General features: G+C 40.1%; 1 protein-coding gene across 3 annotated transcripts in view; it reads left to right on the forward strand.

The window, feature by feature from the left end:
* The window catches only part of MALT1 (MALT1 paracaspase), a 143,676-nt gene extending 135,797 nt beyond the window's left edge, over nucleotides 1-7,879 (forward strand). For all 3 annotated transcript variants that reach the window (XM_043546332.1, XM_037902593.2, XM_037902594.2), the window contains 3 exons: nucleotides 992-1,149; nucleotides 2,693-2,818; nucleotides 4,182-7,879. In XM_043546332.1, coding sequence (XP_043402267.1) covers nucleotides 992-1,149; nucleotides 2,693-2,818; nucleotides 4,182-4,631 — 734 coding nt within the window. In that variant the 3' untranslated portion in view covers nucleotides 4,632-7,879. The remainder of the gene's footprint in view (nucleotides 1-991; nucleotides 1,150-2,692; nucleotides 2,819-4,181) is intronic.
* Nucleotides 7,880-17,305: the final 9,426 nt, after the last annotated feature.

The following is a 17,305-nucleotide window of genomic DNA, read 5'->3' on the forward strand; positions in this document are numbered from 1 at the left end:
CTTTTTTTTTTTTTTTTTTTTTTTTTGATCACTGCACAGGATAGAGAAATGTGCTGGTTCTAATATCAGAACCAGAGATTTCAGGTTTTTTCATAGTCACTATGCAGATTCCTAGTCAGTCCACTGCATTTTTTCCTTTTTATTTTTGGCCTTGTTCCATGCATAGGAAAATATCCACAAAGCCTTTTGGGCCACCAAAGACTTAGGCCTGGTCTAAACAGGCTTCCCCCCACTTCCCTCCCCTCCCCCCGGTACTGACATTACTATTTCAGTTAGGGTTGTTCATTTGTTTGTTTTTTTTTACCTGATATATAAATAAAGTTTATTCCCCTTCCTGTGTGCTAAGGATGCCAGTATAACCATGTAAATACTAAGGGGATTGTATTGCTTTAACTATAATGGTGTAGTTGAAGTGATATGACGTTACTGTGTAGACAAGCTAACTTGTCTGGGTCAAGCACTTTCAGTATAGAGGCTAAATCGGCATCACTGTGTCACTCAGGTGTGTGACTGATGTAGCTATGCCAACAGCCCCTCCAGTGTAGACACAGTTATATCAATAGAAGACGCTTTCATCAACATGATTTGGGGAGGTAGCATTCCTACACTGACAGAAAAAACCCTTCTGTCAGTATAAGCTGTATCTGTACTACAAGGCTCTGCCAATTTAGCTCCACCAGTATTGTGTAATCATATCCTTACTCATGTAAAATGTTCTAGTTGCACCCCATTTGGAAAGGAGCCTGTAAGGTGGGGGTTGAAGAGGTAGCTCATTGGCACAGGGTCTGCCATTTATTGTTTTCTTCCTACAGCACCTAGCAAATGAGGTCCCTGCCAGATTGTCTTCTAGTCACTACCACAATATAAATGTTTAATGATAGTAATAGGAAGGGAGGAGAATGTCCTTTTAGATCGCTAAAACAATGGCAGACGCATGTTAGGCTTTCATGAAAATATTTTAAACCTGTTTATCCAAAATATTTATTTGCAGAACTTCCAGAAAGTATGTATCTTGACTTTAAGTGTGGTGTTCAGATTCAGCTGGGGTTCGCAGCCGAATTTTCCAACGTCATGATCATCTACACAAGGATAGTAAAGAAACCTCCTGAAATACTAGTTTGCAAAGCGTATGTTACAGACTTCCCACTTGTAAGTGTTTCCTATTTGTGTTTCATGATTGCTCTGTATTTAAATTAATGGTTGTCTGCTTCTGCTCTTGTGCCAGACTACACCTTTTGGGAAAAAAATTCAAATTTGAATTCTGAACCAAGCAGGATGCATATATAAAACAAATCTTATGATCTTGTTGAAACTCTCTTCTTTCCCTTCCCTTCACATCCTGATTTCTATTACTTGTTACATCTAAATTAGGCCTGATCCTGCAAGGTGCTAAATGCCTGCAGTTCTTATTGAAAGGATCGGTGACTTAGGCCACGGTCCTACGAGTCACCTCATACAGGTGCACTACTACTCTCATGGATCCCCACTGAAGTCACCATAGCTAGAGAGCAGTGAATTGCAGGATTGGAACCTTAAATTATAAACTCCTTAGGGAAGGAGCCTTGTTTTCTTATTCCTTCCAAGTGTCTAGCATGGTGCTTTCTAAATAGTGATTGAAAAGAGAATTACGTATTTGTGAATTAACATATTAAATAAGTGTCCTTCTCTCCTACAGTGCTGTTACTATAGTAGCATATAGTATATTGTGAAGTGTTCAGCCCACCTGGTATTACAAGAGTATGAAGACAATACACTCTAAGGCCTTGATCTTGCAATAAGAAGTGCATGATCAGAGCCCCATTGAGATCAATGGCTCTGCATGGGCATCGGGTATCTGCCTGTATAGATCCAAAGACCCAATCAGGGCCGTAGCAGGCAAAGTACAGAAGAAAGTGAGGGAGTGGGATGCAGTTGAAAGCCAAGATTCTAAGTAATAAAGTTTAGTGTGCATCTTATTGGGTTCCACATTTTTTGTTTTGACTCATTATTTTTACTTCCCTGAGAGGGTCACAAGGGCACCCTGGCATCTTGGAAGAAATAGTGTTTTAATTTGAATTTATCAAAACGTACTAATTGTATAGCAGCTTTAGAACAATGGTACTCTGAAAATGACACATTTAAGGGAAACTAATCAATTGTTCTAATGCTACCTTAGTATACTCAAATCTAGAAGAGGAAAGCTCTATTTTTGTATACTATTAGCTGTGGTAATGGATAGCAGTCCAGCTGCTTGTGACAGCACCCTGAGTTTTGACCTCTTGGTTTGGAGTGGAACAATTATGACTAGGGAGAGGAGGAGATGAAAAGGGAGGGAAACAAAACTTGCACGTTGTTTTTAGTTGTAAGAAATGGGGAAGGAGTCTGCCTGGAGTTGCATTTTAGGAAGACAAGAGATGAAACACAAACAACTACTCCAACTTGTGACTGATGATGAATTAGGCAGCCTAGGTGACTCTCTCTAATATTCATTGAATCTTGTATGCAGAATCTTTTCGTTAAGAAAAGGAAAAACACTATTTTTTTTGTTTTAAATTTTAATAAATTGTGTAGAAACGAGTTGTACATTGAACTCAAATCTTAAGCTACTTCACGTAAAATCCAAATGTTCCTTTTTATTTTCCTTTTCACATTGTTCTACTCGTTTTTTATACCTACAACTTAATTCTCACTTTTTTTTTTTTTTTTGCAACAGGACTTGGATATAGATCCTAAAGAGGCAAATAAAGGGACTCCTGAGGAAACTGGCAGCTATTTAGTATCAAAGGATCTTCCCAAACACTGTCTCTACACTAGACTAAGTTCACTGCAGAAACTAAAGGTGGTTAATACATTTGTTTATACAGTACAGGTTAATCATGCTGCTTCACAACTCCAGTAAAAGAGCTGGATTGTATATGTAAATTTTCAGTAATTGCCCAAGGCATGCTCGCTCATTTAAACATTTATTCTAGGTGCTTATAAAGCAAATGGCTAAGAGCACACTTCAGTGACTTGGCTCTGTAGCTGGCAGACTGAAAATATGTTCCAAAGAGACAGCCAAAGAATATGAAATCATATTATTCCACAAGTCCCTTTTAAACACAGCTCTGGAAAATGTGCCCTCTAGGTTGAGAAGATTGATTGACTTCTCTGGAGGAATCACAGCACCTTGTACATATCATGTTTCCATGTCTATTTGCTCACTAAGCGTGATGCCTTAAAGCAGAGCCATAAGTTGAGGTCATTAGTAAAAAGTGGAAATGTTATAAATAATCTCTTTACAATCCAGCCTGTGCCCTTGAACCCATCGTGTTTTAAAGCACGCTCACTTTGCATAGTTAAATGTTGCTGTTAAAGGATCAGAAGTGGACTATAGCATTTTCAGGACTTTAGCATCTCTGCTGTATATGATCTACTGTATCTACTTTCCAATACATTGTGCCAGAGGGTACCACGAACACTTCTAGAAATTGCAAAAAATTGGAGTGTTTGTGGAGGTGGGTGGGATGAAGAGTGCCATACTGATGAGTGCCTTCTTATCCTGCTGCTAGCAGGTTTATAAATCAGGATCACCCATGAGTTAGTGTTACCCTAAAACCCTATATTCATTCAAGCAAGGTGCAAATGGCACCTTCATACTCTTATTTCTTTTGTGGCAGAAAGATGTTGCTGAATTGGGTTACTTAAAATTCAAATGAAATTTGGAGGGGAAGAGAGAAATCATCCCATGATTATACCTGCAGTACTCCTCCCAGTGCTTTTGTAGTTGTTTCATTAACAGAATTTCACCCTCAGAGTGACAGGGGAAAGTGTTTCCTGATAAGGAAACAGCTAGTGCTCTGATACATGGTTGAGGGGAAAGGATTTGGGGACAAGAGGTCTCTGGATGTTAAGCTTAGCTATATTTAAACATAATATGAAGTTAGTGTGCAAAATTTTGTAATGAGTTTACATCTTGCAGACTCTTTGATTTCAATGAGCGTGTACTGAATGTAAATCAGTGCAGAATTTGGCCCTGTGTGTGTAGTATACATTTAACTGCAAGGCTTATAGCACTTCAGCAATTATGCTTATTATATGTCTATTTGTTACTGTACTTAAAATGTGTTAATTGCTACCACAGACAAATAATCACCTTTTAATATTTTTATTTTACTCTGTTTTTGAGGGGAGAAGTAATTTTTATTGTCTGTCGTTCACAGGAGCACTTGATCTTCACAGTTTGTCTGCATTATGAATATCCAGGAATAGATGATTCCTTGGATGAAAGGAAGGAAGTTAATGTTGGGAAGCCTCTTATTGCTAAATTAGGCATTCATCATGGATTTAAGAAAAATTGTTGCATGTCTAACAGACCTTTCCATACCCCAGCATCCACTCCTGTGGCAGCTGAATACTACCTCTCTCCTAATCACTGTCAACCAAATTCCTACCCAGGTGTTCACCATCCAAACTCTGCTCATTCAGATCATTTCAGGCAGCCAGAAGCATGCCATTGCAATGGGACTTTGAATGTGCTAACTTCAAGACAAGAAGCATGGACTTACTCATCCCACATAAGAAAGAATAACATACCAGTAGAGACGACTGATGACACTGTTGACCTGGGATTCAGCTTCTCCAACAGCCTCAGATTATCTAAAAAGCAGTAACTACCATCTCTGCAGAATGTGCAGGAGCATCAATCCTGGGCTAAAGCACTCCAGCGCTGATTGTACATTCTCTGAACTGTGTTCATGTTTTGAGAGAAGGTGTACTGGGAATTGTGGGTTGGGTATGGGTTAGTACATTTTCTCCTTGGAAACTTCTCAGATCCAAAGAGACCAGAATGGAATATAAACTAATTTTTCACTCCTGCATTTTTTTCAGCAGTGAAGACAGGTGTGGGGTAATCATGGGGAGCTGGTGGCAGGAGAGGTGGGGTGGAGAGAAGCGTGAGCTGGGTACATGGGAACCCCACAGGAGCTAACCAGCAGGCACGCTGTTATTGTCTGCAACTGTGCCAGCCAGAAGAAGAACAGAGCAGCAAGCGTGTAGCATTGAGAGGAAGTTGCATGTTTGTGGTGGGGAGGAGATGCACAGCAGAGGCCTTGTTCTTGTATCACAGGCTCTCTAGGAATACTGAAGCCTTGATCTCCTCAGCTGTTCCTGACATGTCTCTATAATGACACATCCATCTTAAAAGGCTTGCATAATGGACCTGTTTCTAATCTTGATTTTTAGTTTACGAAGGGATCAGTTTTCCTGTGCAAAAACAAAATGGAAAAAATAGCAGTTGGAGAAGAGAGGGAGAGGGAAAGCAGTAAAAGGAATGTCCACATTAATGAAACTAAGCTATATGTGTACTTTATAAATGTAATTAAAATAGCATAGTAATCACTAAATGATAAATAGATTTTTAGACTTTCCTGTTCTAACCTGCACCATCAGTTGAGTTTAACATTCTGATTTTCTATTTATTTAAAAAATGGGAACTTCCATTTCTTTAAAATGTTTGTGTGCAAGCAGGGCATGTAATACCATTCATAAATTCCAAGAGCAGTAGGTACCATTGTGATCATCTCGTCTGACCTCCTTTATAATACAGGACATAGAACTTCCCCAAAATAACTCCTGTTTGAACTAGAATATGTCTTAAAAAAAATCCATTTGTGATCTTAAATTTGTCTGTGATGGAGAATCTACCTTAGCCTTTGATAAATTGTTTCAGTGGTTAATTGCCATCACTGTTTAAAATTTTGCACCTTATTTCCAGCCTGAATTTGTCTAGCTTTAACTTCCAAATGTTAGATCTTGTTAAAACTGCTAGACTGAAGAGCCCATTAACAGATATCTGTTCCCCAGGTAGATACTTATAGACTGTGATGAAGTAATCCCTTAACCTTCTCTTTGTTAAACAAAACAGATGGAGCTCCTTGAGTCTATCACTGTAAGGCTTGTTTTGTAATGCTTTAATCATTCTCATGTTCTTTTGTGAGCCCTCTCCAATTTATCAACATCCTTCTGTGGAACCTTGATGTCCAGTGCTTAGAAGAAATCAACAGATGACTGAAGAGCAGTAGGCTCAAGCTCAGTGCAGGAAAGACAAAAGCAATGGCGGTAGGAAAGGGGAAAATGTTTTCAAGAATGGGGAAATAAAGTAATATCACCAATTATTAAGGACACTGTACCACAAGTCATTGAGGTGGAATGAAGCTACAGAATCATGATGGATGCCTCACTACAGATTGTTAGTGGTGAGAAACTCCTTCTTGTACCTTTGGATCAAATATTTGGAAGCTCTTCCAAAGTGTTACTGCTTTGTTGCTAACTGACTTCTGAAGAGATGACAATTTGTAAAATAAGCGTTACCCCATTTGTTGTTTTGGAGTAGAGATACGAGGCTAAATTTAAGCCCTAAGTTTGTTTAGCATTAATATAAGCGCACATATAACATAGAGGCCTATATTCAGCCTGGCAAGACCTGGTAAAAGCAGGAGTAATTTGTGCCTGATGTATGATGGCTGGGTGAGGATTTGAGCTAAAATATGTGAATGATGCTCCTGGACACCAGGCTGTGCTCTGGAATCATACACACGCCTGCTATGTTGTTACAAAAATAGCCCTGCACATTCCCCTCCAGGCCAAAATTAGTTCCTTTCTTATTTTCTAAATAAAAACCTTACCCACAAATGTGAAATCCCCAGCTACCTAATGCAAACTCATCCAAATGATATGAAGGATAAGAATCTCATCCAAGTCAGGTTGCAAAAGGTGTGAGATACATATGCAGAGTCACTGTTTAGCACCAATCTTGAAATTTACAGTGCACCAGCATACCCATATGTAGCTTTGTTGATAGAAACAAGATTCTGTCCTGCTTCAGTGAATTGAAGGATCAGGGCCATAGGTTTCATGCTCATTACTAGAACTAAAGCTGCAGGGATTTACCCTTAATTTGATGTGTGGCTGGAAACTAGTTTCAAAGCAATAGGAGATAGGTTTCTAAAGATGTCACAAAATATCTTGGTGCTCTGAAAGTATATTAAAGTATGATATCGCTGTTCAAGTGGGTTCTTATCTATGGTCATAAATTAGCCTCATTCCTCTCTAGTAACGTTGCTAACGGGTTGAGTTGCTGTGCATTTCATTTTTTCCTTTCCACAGTAGATGCAATTATGAAATTTCTGCGTTAGTAAAATTTTTGCAGAACTTCACAATAAATGAAAAGGCAGGAAAAAATAAAGGATGATCCATTGCTTAAGAATAAATGCTTATTGGTCTTGAGAAGCTACATTAAAGATTCAATTTAAAATGCTGCACAAGTTTAGGTGGAACACATCCAAGCTTTTCAGATAGGTGGTCATTGAACAAAGATATAGTTTAGAGGGGAGAAGTTAGTCTTGTAATTCTATGGTCCTATTATAAAACAAATTCTGTAATCTGATATTTTGGCTGGAATATTGAGTAGACTACATATGGTAATTCTACATGGTGATGGAAATAATTATGTCTCTAATCCCACTTGGAAATGGTTAATAGCATTATTGTGTGTAGGTGTTTAATGAAAATCTATAAATTCATCTATGTTGAAAGATGGCTATTCCCTAGTGTCAGTTATCTCTGTTAATGTATTATTTATTTACTAAATGACAGACAACTTTAACATAAACACAAATGGACTGTAGCTTTTAGTCTTCTTTGGAAGAGTATAAAATAGTGAAACATTTTCTGATTTTTGAAATACAATAATAAATGCACAGGTATATAAACAGATTTTTACATGAAAATTATAGCTTGAGATACAATCTAGTACAATAGGATACTTAGCTAAAAGTTTTTCATAGTTTTATTATTATTACAGTTTTTAATTGTTTTCTACTGTTGCAATAAAATAATTCACAAAAAGATTTATACAGTAGCTTGTGTCCCTTTTCTCTTCCTTTCAAACTTCAGTTAAAGACAATGCAAATCATAGAAATAGAGACTAAAAAAGGGAATTTAAGGTCAAGAATGGCACCTATATCTTCTGGTGACTGTCACAGAAATAGGAAGAGTTCTATTCCTGCATGGCACAGCTCATTGCATGGCCAATTCTGCAAAATTGGCAAGATGTTTTTGGTTGTCTGGTTTTGGCCAACTTTAGAGACAAGTTGAGCCTGACTCTCTGAATGAAATTCCCCTTCGCTTCAGCTGGAGTTGTATGTGATCAGTACCTCCTGAAAATCAGGCCCCTGTAGGTATCTCAAGTTGGACACCCAAAACTGGAGGCCCTGTTTGCACACTTAGACTTTATCATCTTTGTACCTCAGTTTCCCCATTTACAATGAGGATGGATAGTTCTTGACCACCTTTCAGGGGTGTCCAGGCTTGCTTCATTGATATATGTAAAGCTTTTTGACATATTTGAATAAAAGGTGTTAGAGAAGTTCAAATGATTACTTAATAAGACTTTATGAAATTGGCGAGAGCCAGACAAGACCTGTGTGTGTGTGCGCGTGCACGCATGCTCGCTCACAATCATTTACAGGGTATGACAATTCATTGAACAGGAAGGGTTTCCAGAGGCAGATCTATCTGAGTGAGCTGGAACTGACCCTGGGCAAGCAGCCACAAGTGGAAGATGGAGAGTGGAAGGTTGTGATTTTAAATTTGTCTGTGATGGAATATCTACCATAACCTTTGATAAATTATTTCATTAGTTAATTACCCTCACTGTTTAAAAATGTACACCTTTTTCCAGTCTTTGTCTAGCTTTAACTTCTAAATGTTGGACCTTGTTATACCTTATGTGAATTTTGGATTTGCTACTTGCACTTTAGAGGGTGTACCAGTTAGTGGTTAAAAGGTAGTGTGACATTATTGACTATGTAACAATTACAACTGTGTACACACTTGAGGAACGCCCACCAGACACTATGCAATCAGCCTGGATGGGCCATTAGGAAGGACAGTAAAACTTTGAAGATACTAATCTCCCTCCTTCCTGGGAAGTTTCCTGAGATGCTATTTTGACACTGCAGGTCAGGTGATCAGCTGGTACTACACCCTACCCTGGACTTCATGTTTTTCCGTTAAGAGGGGGTGGGGGGTCAAACTGGGAAACAAAGGATCCCACTATATGCAAATCCTATTTAAGGCTGGGGAGTGAGTTAATCTTGGTTATTCTCCATTGGCTCCCTCCCCAAGAAGGTAGACTGCTGAAAACAGCTGGAGAAATAAAGGAACTAAGCTGGGGGAGGGCAGGGGCTGAACCCAGGAGAGAAAGATCTATCCTGTAAAAGGAATACCTGAAGATTTAAGCTGCAATCAGTGCAATCTACCTTCCAGAAATTCTGCAACCTGCATAAAACAACATTTAGAATGAGAATTTACTAATATTAACCAGTTTATTTAGTGTAATAAGCTTAGTTTGTGTGTTTTGTTTTAGTTGCTCAGTGATCTGCTTTGTTCTATTTGCTGTCCCTTATAGTCACTTAATCTACCTTTTGTAGTTAATAAACTTGTTTTTTCTTTATTCTAAAACCCAGTTTGTGCAATTCATAACTGGGGAGGGGGCAAAAAGCTGTGCATATCTTCCTCCACAGTGAGGGAGGGAGCAAATTTCATGAGCTTACGCAGTATAGATCTCTATACAGTGCAAGACAATATAATTTTGGGTTTACACTCCAGAGGCTGTGTGCACTTGAATGATGAGCAATCCCTGAGCAGAGTTTTCTGACAGAGTTGATTGCACACTGTGTGTGATTCTACGGATGGGTGCACCCCTACCTGTGTGTGTGCATGCCTGGCACAGCAGGACAGGGTGAGGGAGCCCAGGCTGGTGGAATGAGTGGGACCCCAGTATATCAGGTGGCACCCCAGAAGTTGGTCCAACCCATCTCAGGTAGAACTAGTAGTCAAGTTCTGGGTTCTATTCCCAGCTCTCCCTGGGCATTGTATGACTTTGAACACGTGAGTTAACCACCCTGAGCTTCAGTTTCCACATCTGTAAAACAAGGGTCAAAACTAGGGGAGGTGAACAGAAACCTGAAATTTTGACTCAGTGAAAACGTTGGCGGAAAATGTCAGCTTTCCATGGAAATTTGATTTTTTTCATTCAAAAAACCTGAAAGGTTGTTTTTCAGGTTTTTAACAAAAAGTCTAAATTCTCCACAGGAAATGGCTCATTTTCTAACACTTAACTACATCACGGAAATGTGGTGAGGAAAAGCTGTATATTAGAGCTGGCTGGGAAACTGAATTTACTTCTGTTTAAAAAAAAAAAAACCCCTGTGATGTTTTGGAAAGCATTTTGTCCTAAATCAGGACAAAGAGTAAAAACCTCAGGGGGGAGGGGAGTGATATTTCAGAAGTGAAATTCTACCGTATTTTGTTTTAAATATTGAAATGCTCCTGCGGGGGGGATGCTTTTTGTTATGTCTGAAATAAAATATGCTGGCCCAAGCACCCTGGACCCCGCCCAAGCTCCCCCACCCGAAGAGCTGCTATGGGTGTTGGGGAGGGCAGTGGGCAGGTGGGTGAGCTCGATGGAAACCTGCCAGGAATTCTTCAGAAGGTTAATTTAATTTGACGTGTTCCCGCAGAATGATTTGACTTCAAATGGGCATTATCCAAAGGAAAAATGTTCCATTAGGAAACCTCCGACCAGGTCAAGTGTATATTACCATTTATTACATGAGTGCACGTTCAGGGACTCTGGTCAGCCCTTGTTCCTCAGGCAAAACTCCTGTTGGCTTAAATCAGCATTTTGCCTGAATGAAACATGCTATATGTGTCCTTTAATGACACTAAATTACTAGCAGTAGAATATATTTTTTTTCAACTTAAGACTGAAACCCATCTACTAGGATTTCTGTAAGTATGTATTTTATATGCCGAAAGAAGGCAAACTTTTTTTTTAAACAAATATGGTGATGTTTTCTGTTTAGGATAATCAGCGAAAGAACAAATGAGTTTCTTCTATTAAGGCAGTGGTGCAATGGGACTGTAGAATGTTACGTAACGAGCCGGCGGAAACGTTATGAACACAGACTAAAAATACAGCCTGTAAAGAAGGAACGTAGCTCTAATGCTGCTTGGACACGCTGGTGAGGAAAGGCAGTTCCATTGTTTGAATTTCCTCTCCAGCCCTCCCATGCTGGAGTGGACTGAGACTACAGGTAACATTGTGGCCCTATTGACACCATTGGCAAACCTCCCATTGATTTCAACTGGGCCAGGATTTCACCCTGTGTATTTTAAGTGGCATGGCCTAGAGAAATGATCATGCAACAGGGTGTGACATTATTTGATTAAACGATGACTATATAGATCATGGTTTCAACCATTATGCTATATTTGCCGCAAACCTTGTACAAAGGTTGTCAAGTGAGGTGTTTACGAAAAGGTTGTGATTTGCTGGTTATGATTGTGCTATCTGTGTGCATGTATCATTTTTGTATGTGAAGTTATAAATATTGGCTCTGTACCTGGATTTCAAATGTTTGCTCCTGGGGTACTGCCCGCAAGCACATCTTTGAGGGACTATTCAAATTGAGTGGCCCATCAAAAGACCATTAAACTGACAATGGACCATGGGAGATGCCCTGCTGTAACTAGGTGAAATGCATGGACATGGAAATTGCCCATGTGACTCCAAACACCATCTTGTTGCTGTAATTTTCCACAGTAAGAAAAATGGGTTGCCCTCCACATGGCAAAAACTATAAAAGGCCCTAGAAACCCCTCCAACTTGTATTCAGTCCTGCTTCTTACCTCTCGAGGGACTTTGCTACTAACTGAAGCAGTGAACAAAAGACTGAATGACCCATCCCAGCTGCGGATGTATTCCAGAGACTTGACTTAAACCAGCCGTTTATTCCATCATTGCTACAAGCCTAAACCAAGAACTTTGCAATTACTGTATGTATTTGATTCTTTTAACCAATTTAAACTCACCTTTCTCTCTTTCTACGTATATACTAGGGCTGTCAAGCAATTAAAAACATTAATCATGATTAATCGCGCTTCTTGTTTGTCACCTGACGGTGAGAACAGGTGTTCTCCTGACACTGTTGTAGCTGGAATCACAAGATATTTATGTGCCAGATGTACTAAAGATTCAGATGTCCCTTCATGCTTCAACCTCCATTCCAGGGGACATACGTCCATGCTGATAACGGGTTCTGCTCGATAAGAATCCAAAACAGCGTGGACTGACACATGTTCATTTTCATTATCTGAGTCAGATACCAGCACGAGGCTGATTTTCTTTTTTGGTGGTTTGGGTTCTGTAGTTTCCGCATTGGAGCATTGCTCTTTTAAGACTTCTGAAAGCACGCGCTGCACCTCGTCCTGCTCAGATTTTGGAAGGCCCTTCAGATTCTTAAGCCTTGAGTCGAGTGCTGTAGCTATCTTTAGAAATCTCACATTGGTACCTTCTTTGTGTTTTGTCAAATCTGCAGTGAAAGTGTTCTTAAAATGAACAACATGTGCTGGGTCATCATCCAAGACTGCTATAACATGAAATCTATGACAGAATGTGGGTAAAACAGCAGGGGACATACAATTCTCCCCCAAGGAGTTCAGCCACAAATTTAATGAGCGCATTATTTTTTTGATGAGCATCATCAGCATGGAAGCGTGTCCTCTGAAATGGTGGCCGAAGCATGAAGGGACATGTGAATGTTTAGCATATCTGGCACGTAAATATATCTTGCAATGCTGATCACAAAAGTACCATGCAAATGCCTGTTTTCACTTTCTGGTGACATTGTAAATAAGAAGAGGGCAGCATTATCTCCCTTAAAGGTAAACAAACTTTTTTGTCTTAGCAACTGGCTGAACAAGAAGTAGAACTGAGTGGACTTCTAGGCTCTGAAGTTTTACATTGTTTTGTTTTTGAGTGCAGTTACGTAACACATCTACATTTGTAAGTTGCACTTTCATGACAAAGAGAGTGCACTACAGTACTTATGAGGTGAATTGAAAAATACTATTTCTTATCATTTTTACAGTGCAAATATTTGTAATAAAAAATAATATACACTTTGATTTCAATTACAACACAGAATACAATATATATAAAAATGTAGAAAAACATCCAAAATATTTAATAAATTTTAATTGGTATTCTATTGTTTAACAGTGCAATTAAAACTGCAATTAATCGTGATTAATTTTTTTTTAGTTAATCGCCTGAGTCAACTGCTATTAATCAACAGCCCTAGTATAAACTTTTAGATTTTAGATACTAAAGAATTGGCATCAGCGTGATTTTTGGCTAAGATCTAAGTTATACATTGACCTGGGTGTGTGGCTGGTCCTTTGGGATTAAAAGAACCTTTCATTTGATGAGACTGGTTGTAAAGAACCACTCCTCTCTGAATCCAGTGTTTTTGGTGGTGATATAAGAACTGGAATGCCCAAGGAAACTGCTTTTATGACGTCTTGTTAGCCAGTGTGGTGAAACAGGAGTTAACTTTTGTAGCTGATTTGGAATATCTTCTAAAAGAATAACCACCGGTTTTGGGTTGTTTGCCCTATTTCTCAGCAGTTCGTCTTGAATTTGGCATCCTCAGTTCTGACCCACTGTAAAGCAGAGAATCTTGTTTGTTTCACAGGCTGTTCTAAAGGCTGCTGAAGGTCTGTTCAGGTGTAGAGCACGATACGGATACTAAGAAATATAACAGCATAATGCCATCTATAAATCCATGGTACACCCACACACCGAATATTGTGCGCACTTCTGGTCATTTCATCTCAAAAGAGTCATAGAAGATTAGGGTTGGAAGAGACCTCACAATATCATCTAGTCCAACCCCCTGGTCAAAGCAGGACCAACACCAACTAAATCATCCCAGCCAGGGTTTTGTCAAGTTGGCCTTAAAAACCTCTAAGGATGGAGATTCCACCACCTCCCTAGGTAACCCATTCCAATGCTTCACCACCTGTGAAATAGTTTTTCCTAATATCCAACCTGGATTAGACCTCCCACACTGCAACTTGAGACCATTGCTCCTTGTTCTGTCATCTGACACCACTGAAAACCATCGAGCTCCATCCTCTTTGGAACCCCCCGTCAGGTAGTTCAAGTCTATCAAATCCTGCCTCACTCTTCTCTTCTGCAGACTAAATAAGCCCAGTTCCCTTAGCTTCTCTTCATAAGTCATGTGCCCCAGCCCCCCGATCATTTTCATTGCCCTCCACTGCACTCTCTCCAATATGTCCACATCCTTTCTGTAGCGGTGGGGTGGGGGGCAAAACTGGATACAATACTCCAGATGTGGCCTCACCAGTGCCAAATAGAGAGGAATAATCACTTCCTTCACTCTGCTGGCAATGCTCCTAATGCAGCCCAATATGACATTAGCGTTCTTGGCAACAAGGGCACACTGCTGACTCATATCCAGCTTCTCATCCACTGTAAGCCCCAGGTCCTTTTCTACAGAACTGCCACTTAGCCAGTCAGTCCCCAGCCTGTCGCAGTGCATGGGATTCTTCCATCTTAAGTGCAGGACTCTGCACTTGTCCTTGTTGAACCTCATCACATTTCTTTTAGCTCAATCCTCCAATTTGTCTAGATCACTTTGGACCCTATCCTTACCCTCCAGCATATCTACCTCTCCCCCCAGTTTAGTGTCATCTGCGAACTTGCTGAGGGTGCAATCCATCCCACCATACAGATCATTAATGAAGATGTTGAACAAACCCAGCCCCAGGACAGAGCCCTGGGGCACTGTGCTTGATACTGGCTGCCAACTAGATATTGAGCCATTGATCACTACCCGTTGAGCCTGATGATCTAGCCAGCTTTCTATCCACCTTATAATCCATTCATCCAATCCATACTTTTTTAACTTGCTGGCAAGAATACTGTGGGAGACCATATCAAAAGCTTTGCGAAAGGCAAGATATATCAGGTCCACCGCTTTCCCTATATCTATAGAGCCAGTTATCTCCTCATAGAAGGCAATCAGGTTGGTCAGGCCAGACTTGCCCTTGGTGAATCCATGTTGACTATTCCTGATCAACTTCCTCTCCTCCAAGTGCTTCAAAGTGGATTCCTTGAGGATCTGCTTAATGATTTTTCCAGCGAATGAGGTGAGGCTGACCAGTCTGTAGTTCCCCAGATTCTCCTTCTTCCCTTTTTTAATGATGGGCACTATATTTGCCTTTTTACAATTGTCTGGGACCTCCCCCGATCACCATGAGTTTTCAAAGATAATGGCCAGTGGCTCTGCAATCACATCAGCCAACTCCCTCAACACCTTCGGATGCATTAGATCCGGCCCCATGGACTTGTGCAGCTATAGTAGATTGGAAAAAGTACAGAGCCAGGCAACAAAAATTATTAGGGATATGGAACAGCTTCTATATGAAGAAAGATTAAAAAGCTGGACTGTTAAGATGACAAAGAGCAGATATGATAGAGGTCTGTAAAATCATGAATGGTGTGCAGAAAGGGAATAGGAAGTGTTATTTAACCCTTCACATAACAAATGAACAAATTAAGGTCAGGCTTGACAAAGCCCTGGCTGGGATGATTTAGTTGGGAATTAAGTCCTGCTTAGAGCAGGGGCTTGGACTAGATGACCTCCTGAGGTCCCTTCCAACCCTGATCTTCTATGATTCTATGAACAAAAGAAATTAATAGGCATCAGGTTTAAATCCAACATAAGGAAGTACTTCTTCACACACTGTAGTCAGGCTGTGGAAATGATAGCCAGGGGATGTTGTGAAGGACAAAAGTATAACTGGGTTGAAAAAAGAATTAGATAAATTCATGGAGGATAGGCTAATCAATGGCTATTAGCCAAGATGATCAGGAATGCAATCTCATACTGTGGGTGTCCTTAAACCTCTGACTGCTAGAAGCTGGGCCTGGATGACAGGGGATGGATCATTCGATAAGTCCCCTGTTCTGTTTGTTTCCTCTGAAGCATCTGGTGCTGGCCACTGTCAGAAGACAGGATACTGCGTTAGATGGACCATTGGTCTGGCCATTCTTATGAAAGATAGTGGGCACGGGAAGTGCCCATACTTACAGTCCTGTATTCCATTCTCCCTTTATTCAGTTGCTCAAGCTAATTCATTTTGAGCTGAAATTGTCAAATCTTTTGGCCTAAAGGTACAGTTTGGTATGTGGGTATTTTTGTCTCTGGGTGTGTGGAAAGCTTGAGCAAATCAGTTTGGTTACTTTTGAGTTATGTGGAGAATAGAGAAGCAGGGAAGACAACCCTTTCCCCATGTTTTCTGATGAGAAATATTACATATTGGATGAATTGTCCTCAATTAGCACTGCTTAGTAGAGCTCACTGACCCTTAAATCAAGTCAAGTTACAGAAAGTCAGTTCATTAGTCCTAGTTATGAACATTTAAAGTTGACAAATTTAAGCAGAGCGGGAGGTGAGGGAGGGGCTTTGAAGCACAAGTTTAAAAGCACCAAAATCCCCTAGACTTCCAATAGAATGTGAGCTCCCAAGTCACTTATGCCAGATTTTAAAGGTATTTATCTATTGCTGTATTCAGTGTTGCAAAGCCCAACTGATTTAGGAACCTAAATACAATTTCCAAAAGGGATTTAGGCACTTAGGAGCCACAATCCCATTGGAAGTTGATGGAATTGTGGCCCAACTACCTAAATCCCTTTAGAAAATGATATTTGGGTATCAGTTAGGCACTGCAGTGCTGAGCACAACAATGACTAAATACCTTTAAAAAAACTGGTCCTTAGCACTTTCCAAAATGTCACCCATTAGTTTGGAGTCCATCTAAACTGGAGCTGCTGCTAACTCACTCTAGTGCCCAAGAAGTGTAAAACCCTCTAATTGTGGCACTTCACTGAAACTCCACTGGGTTATGGAGACTGGGGTTAGGGTCAGCTGGGTTCAATATGCATCAAGGCAAATGCCTCCAGATCAAAGAACTTACAAGCCCTAGCTGGTTTAGGACCTCCTACCTGGTAGACCACCACTTCCCCCATGTGATGTGCTGCAGTTAGGATCAATAGGGGTATTCTGTCCTACTCACCCTGAGTTGAGAGAGGTGGCTTGTGGCAGGGCATTTTCTCAGTGGGTCCTTCATTCTGAGACTCTCTCTAACTCTTCACTGACTTATTTGGTCCCACAGAGCCAGAATATTTGACTTGCAAGGGGCATTTTGCAAGTCAAAATAAGTAGTTCAACTGAAGAGGAATGGTTAAAAAAATAGAGGAAGTGGTAGTTATGGAAAAATTCATTAATTACATATCCAGCAAAACAGACAGAAGACTCCTAGATATATAGTTTAGCCTATTAGTTTAGTCATTTAGTCATTTTCTGACTGGAGTTAAACAAGGGTGCGTGTTATCACCAATCTTCTTGTG

Source organism: Chelonia mydas, chromosome 5 (assembly GCF_015237465.2).
Source record: "Chelonia mydas isolate rCheMyd1 chromosome 5, rCheMyd1.pri.v2, whole genome shotgun sequence".
Classification (NCBI taxonomy): domain Eukaryota; kingdom Metazoa; phylum Chordata; order Testudines; family Cheloniidae; genus Chelonia; species Chelonia mydas.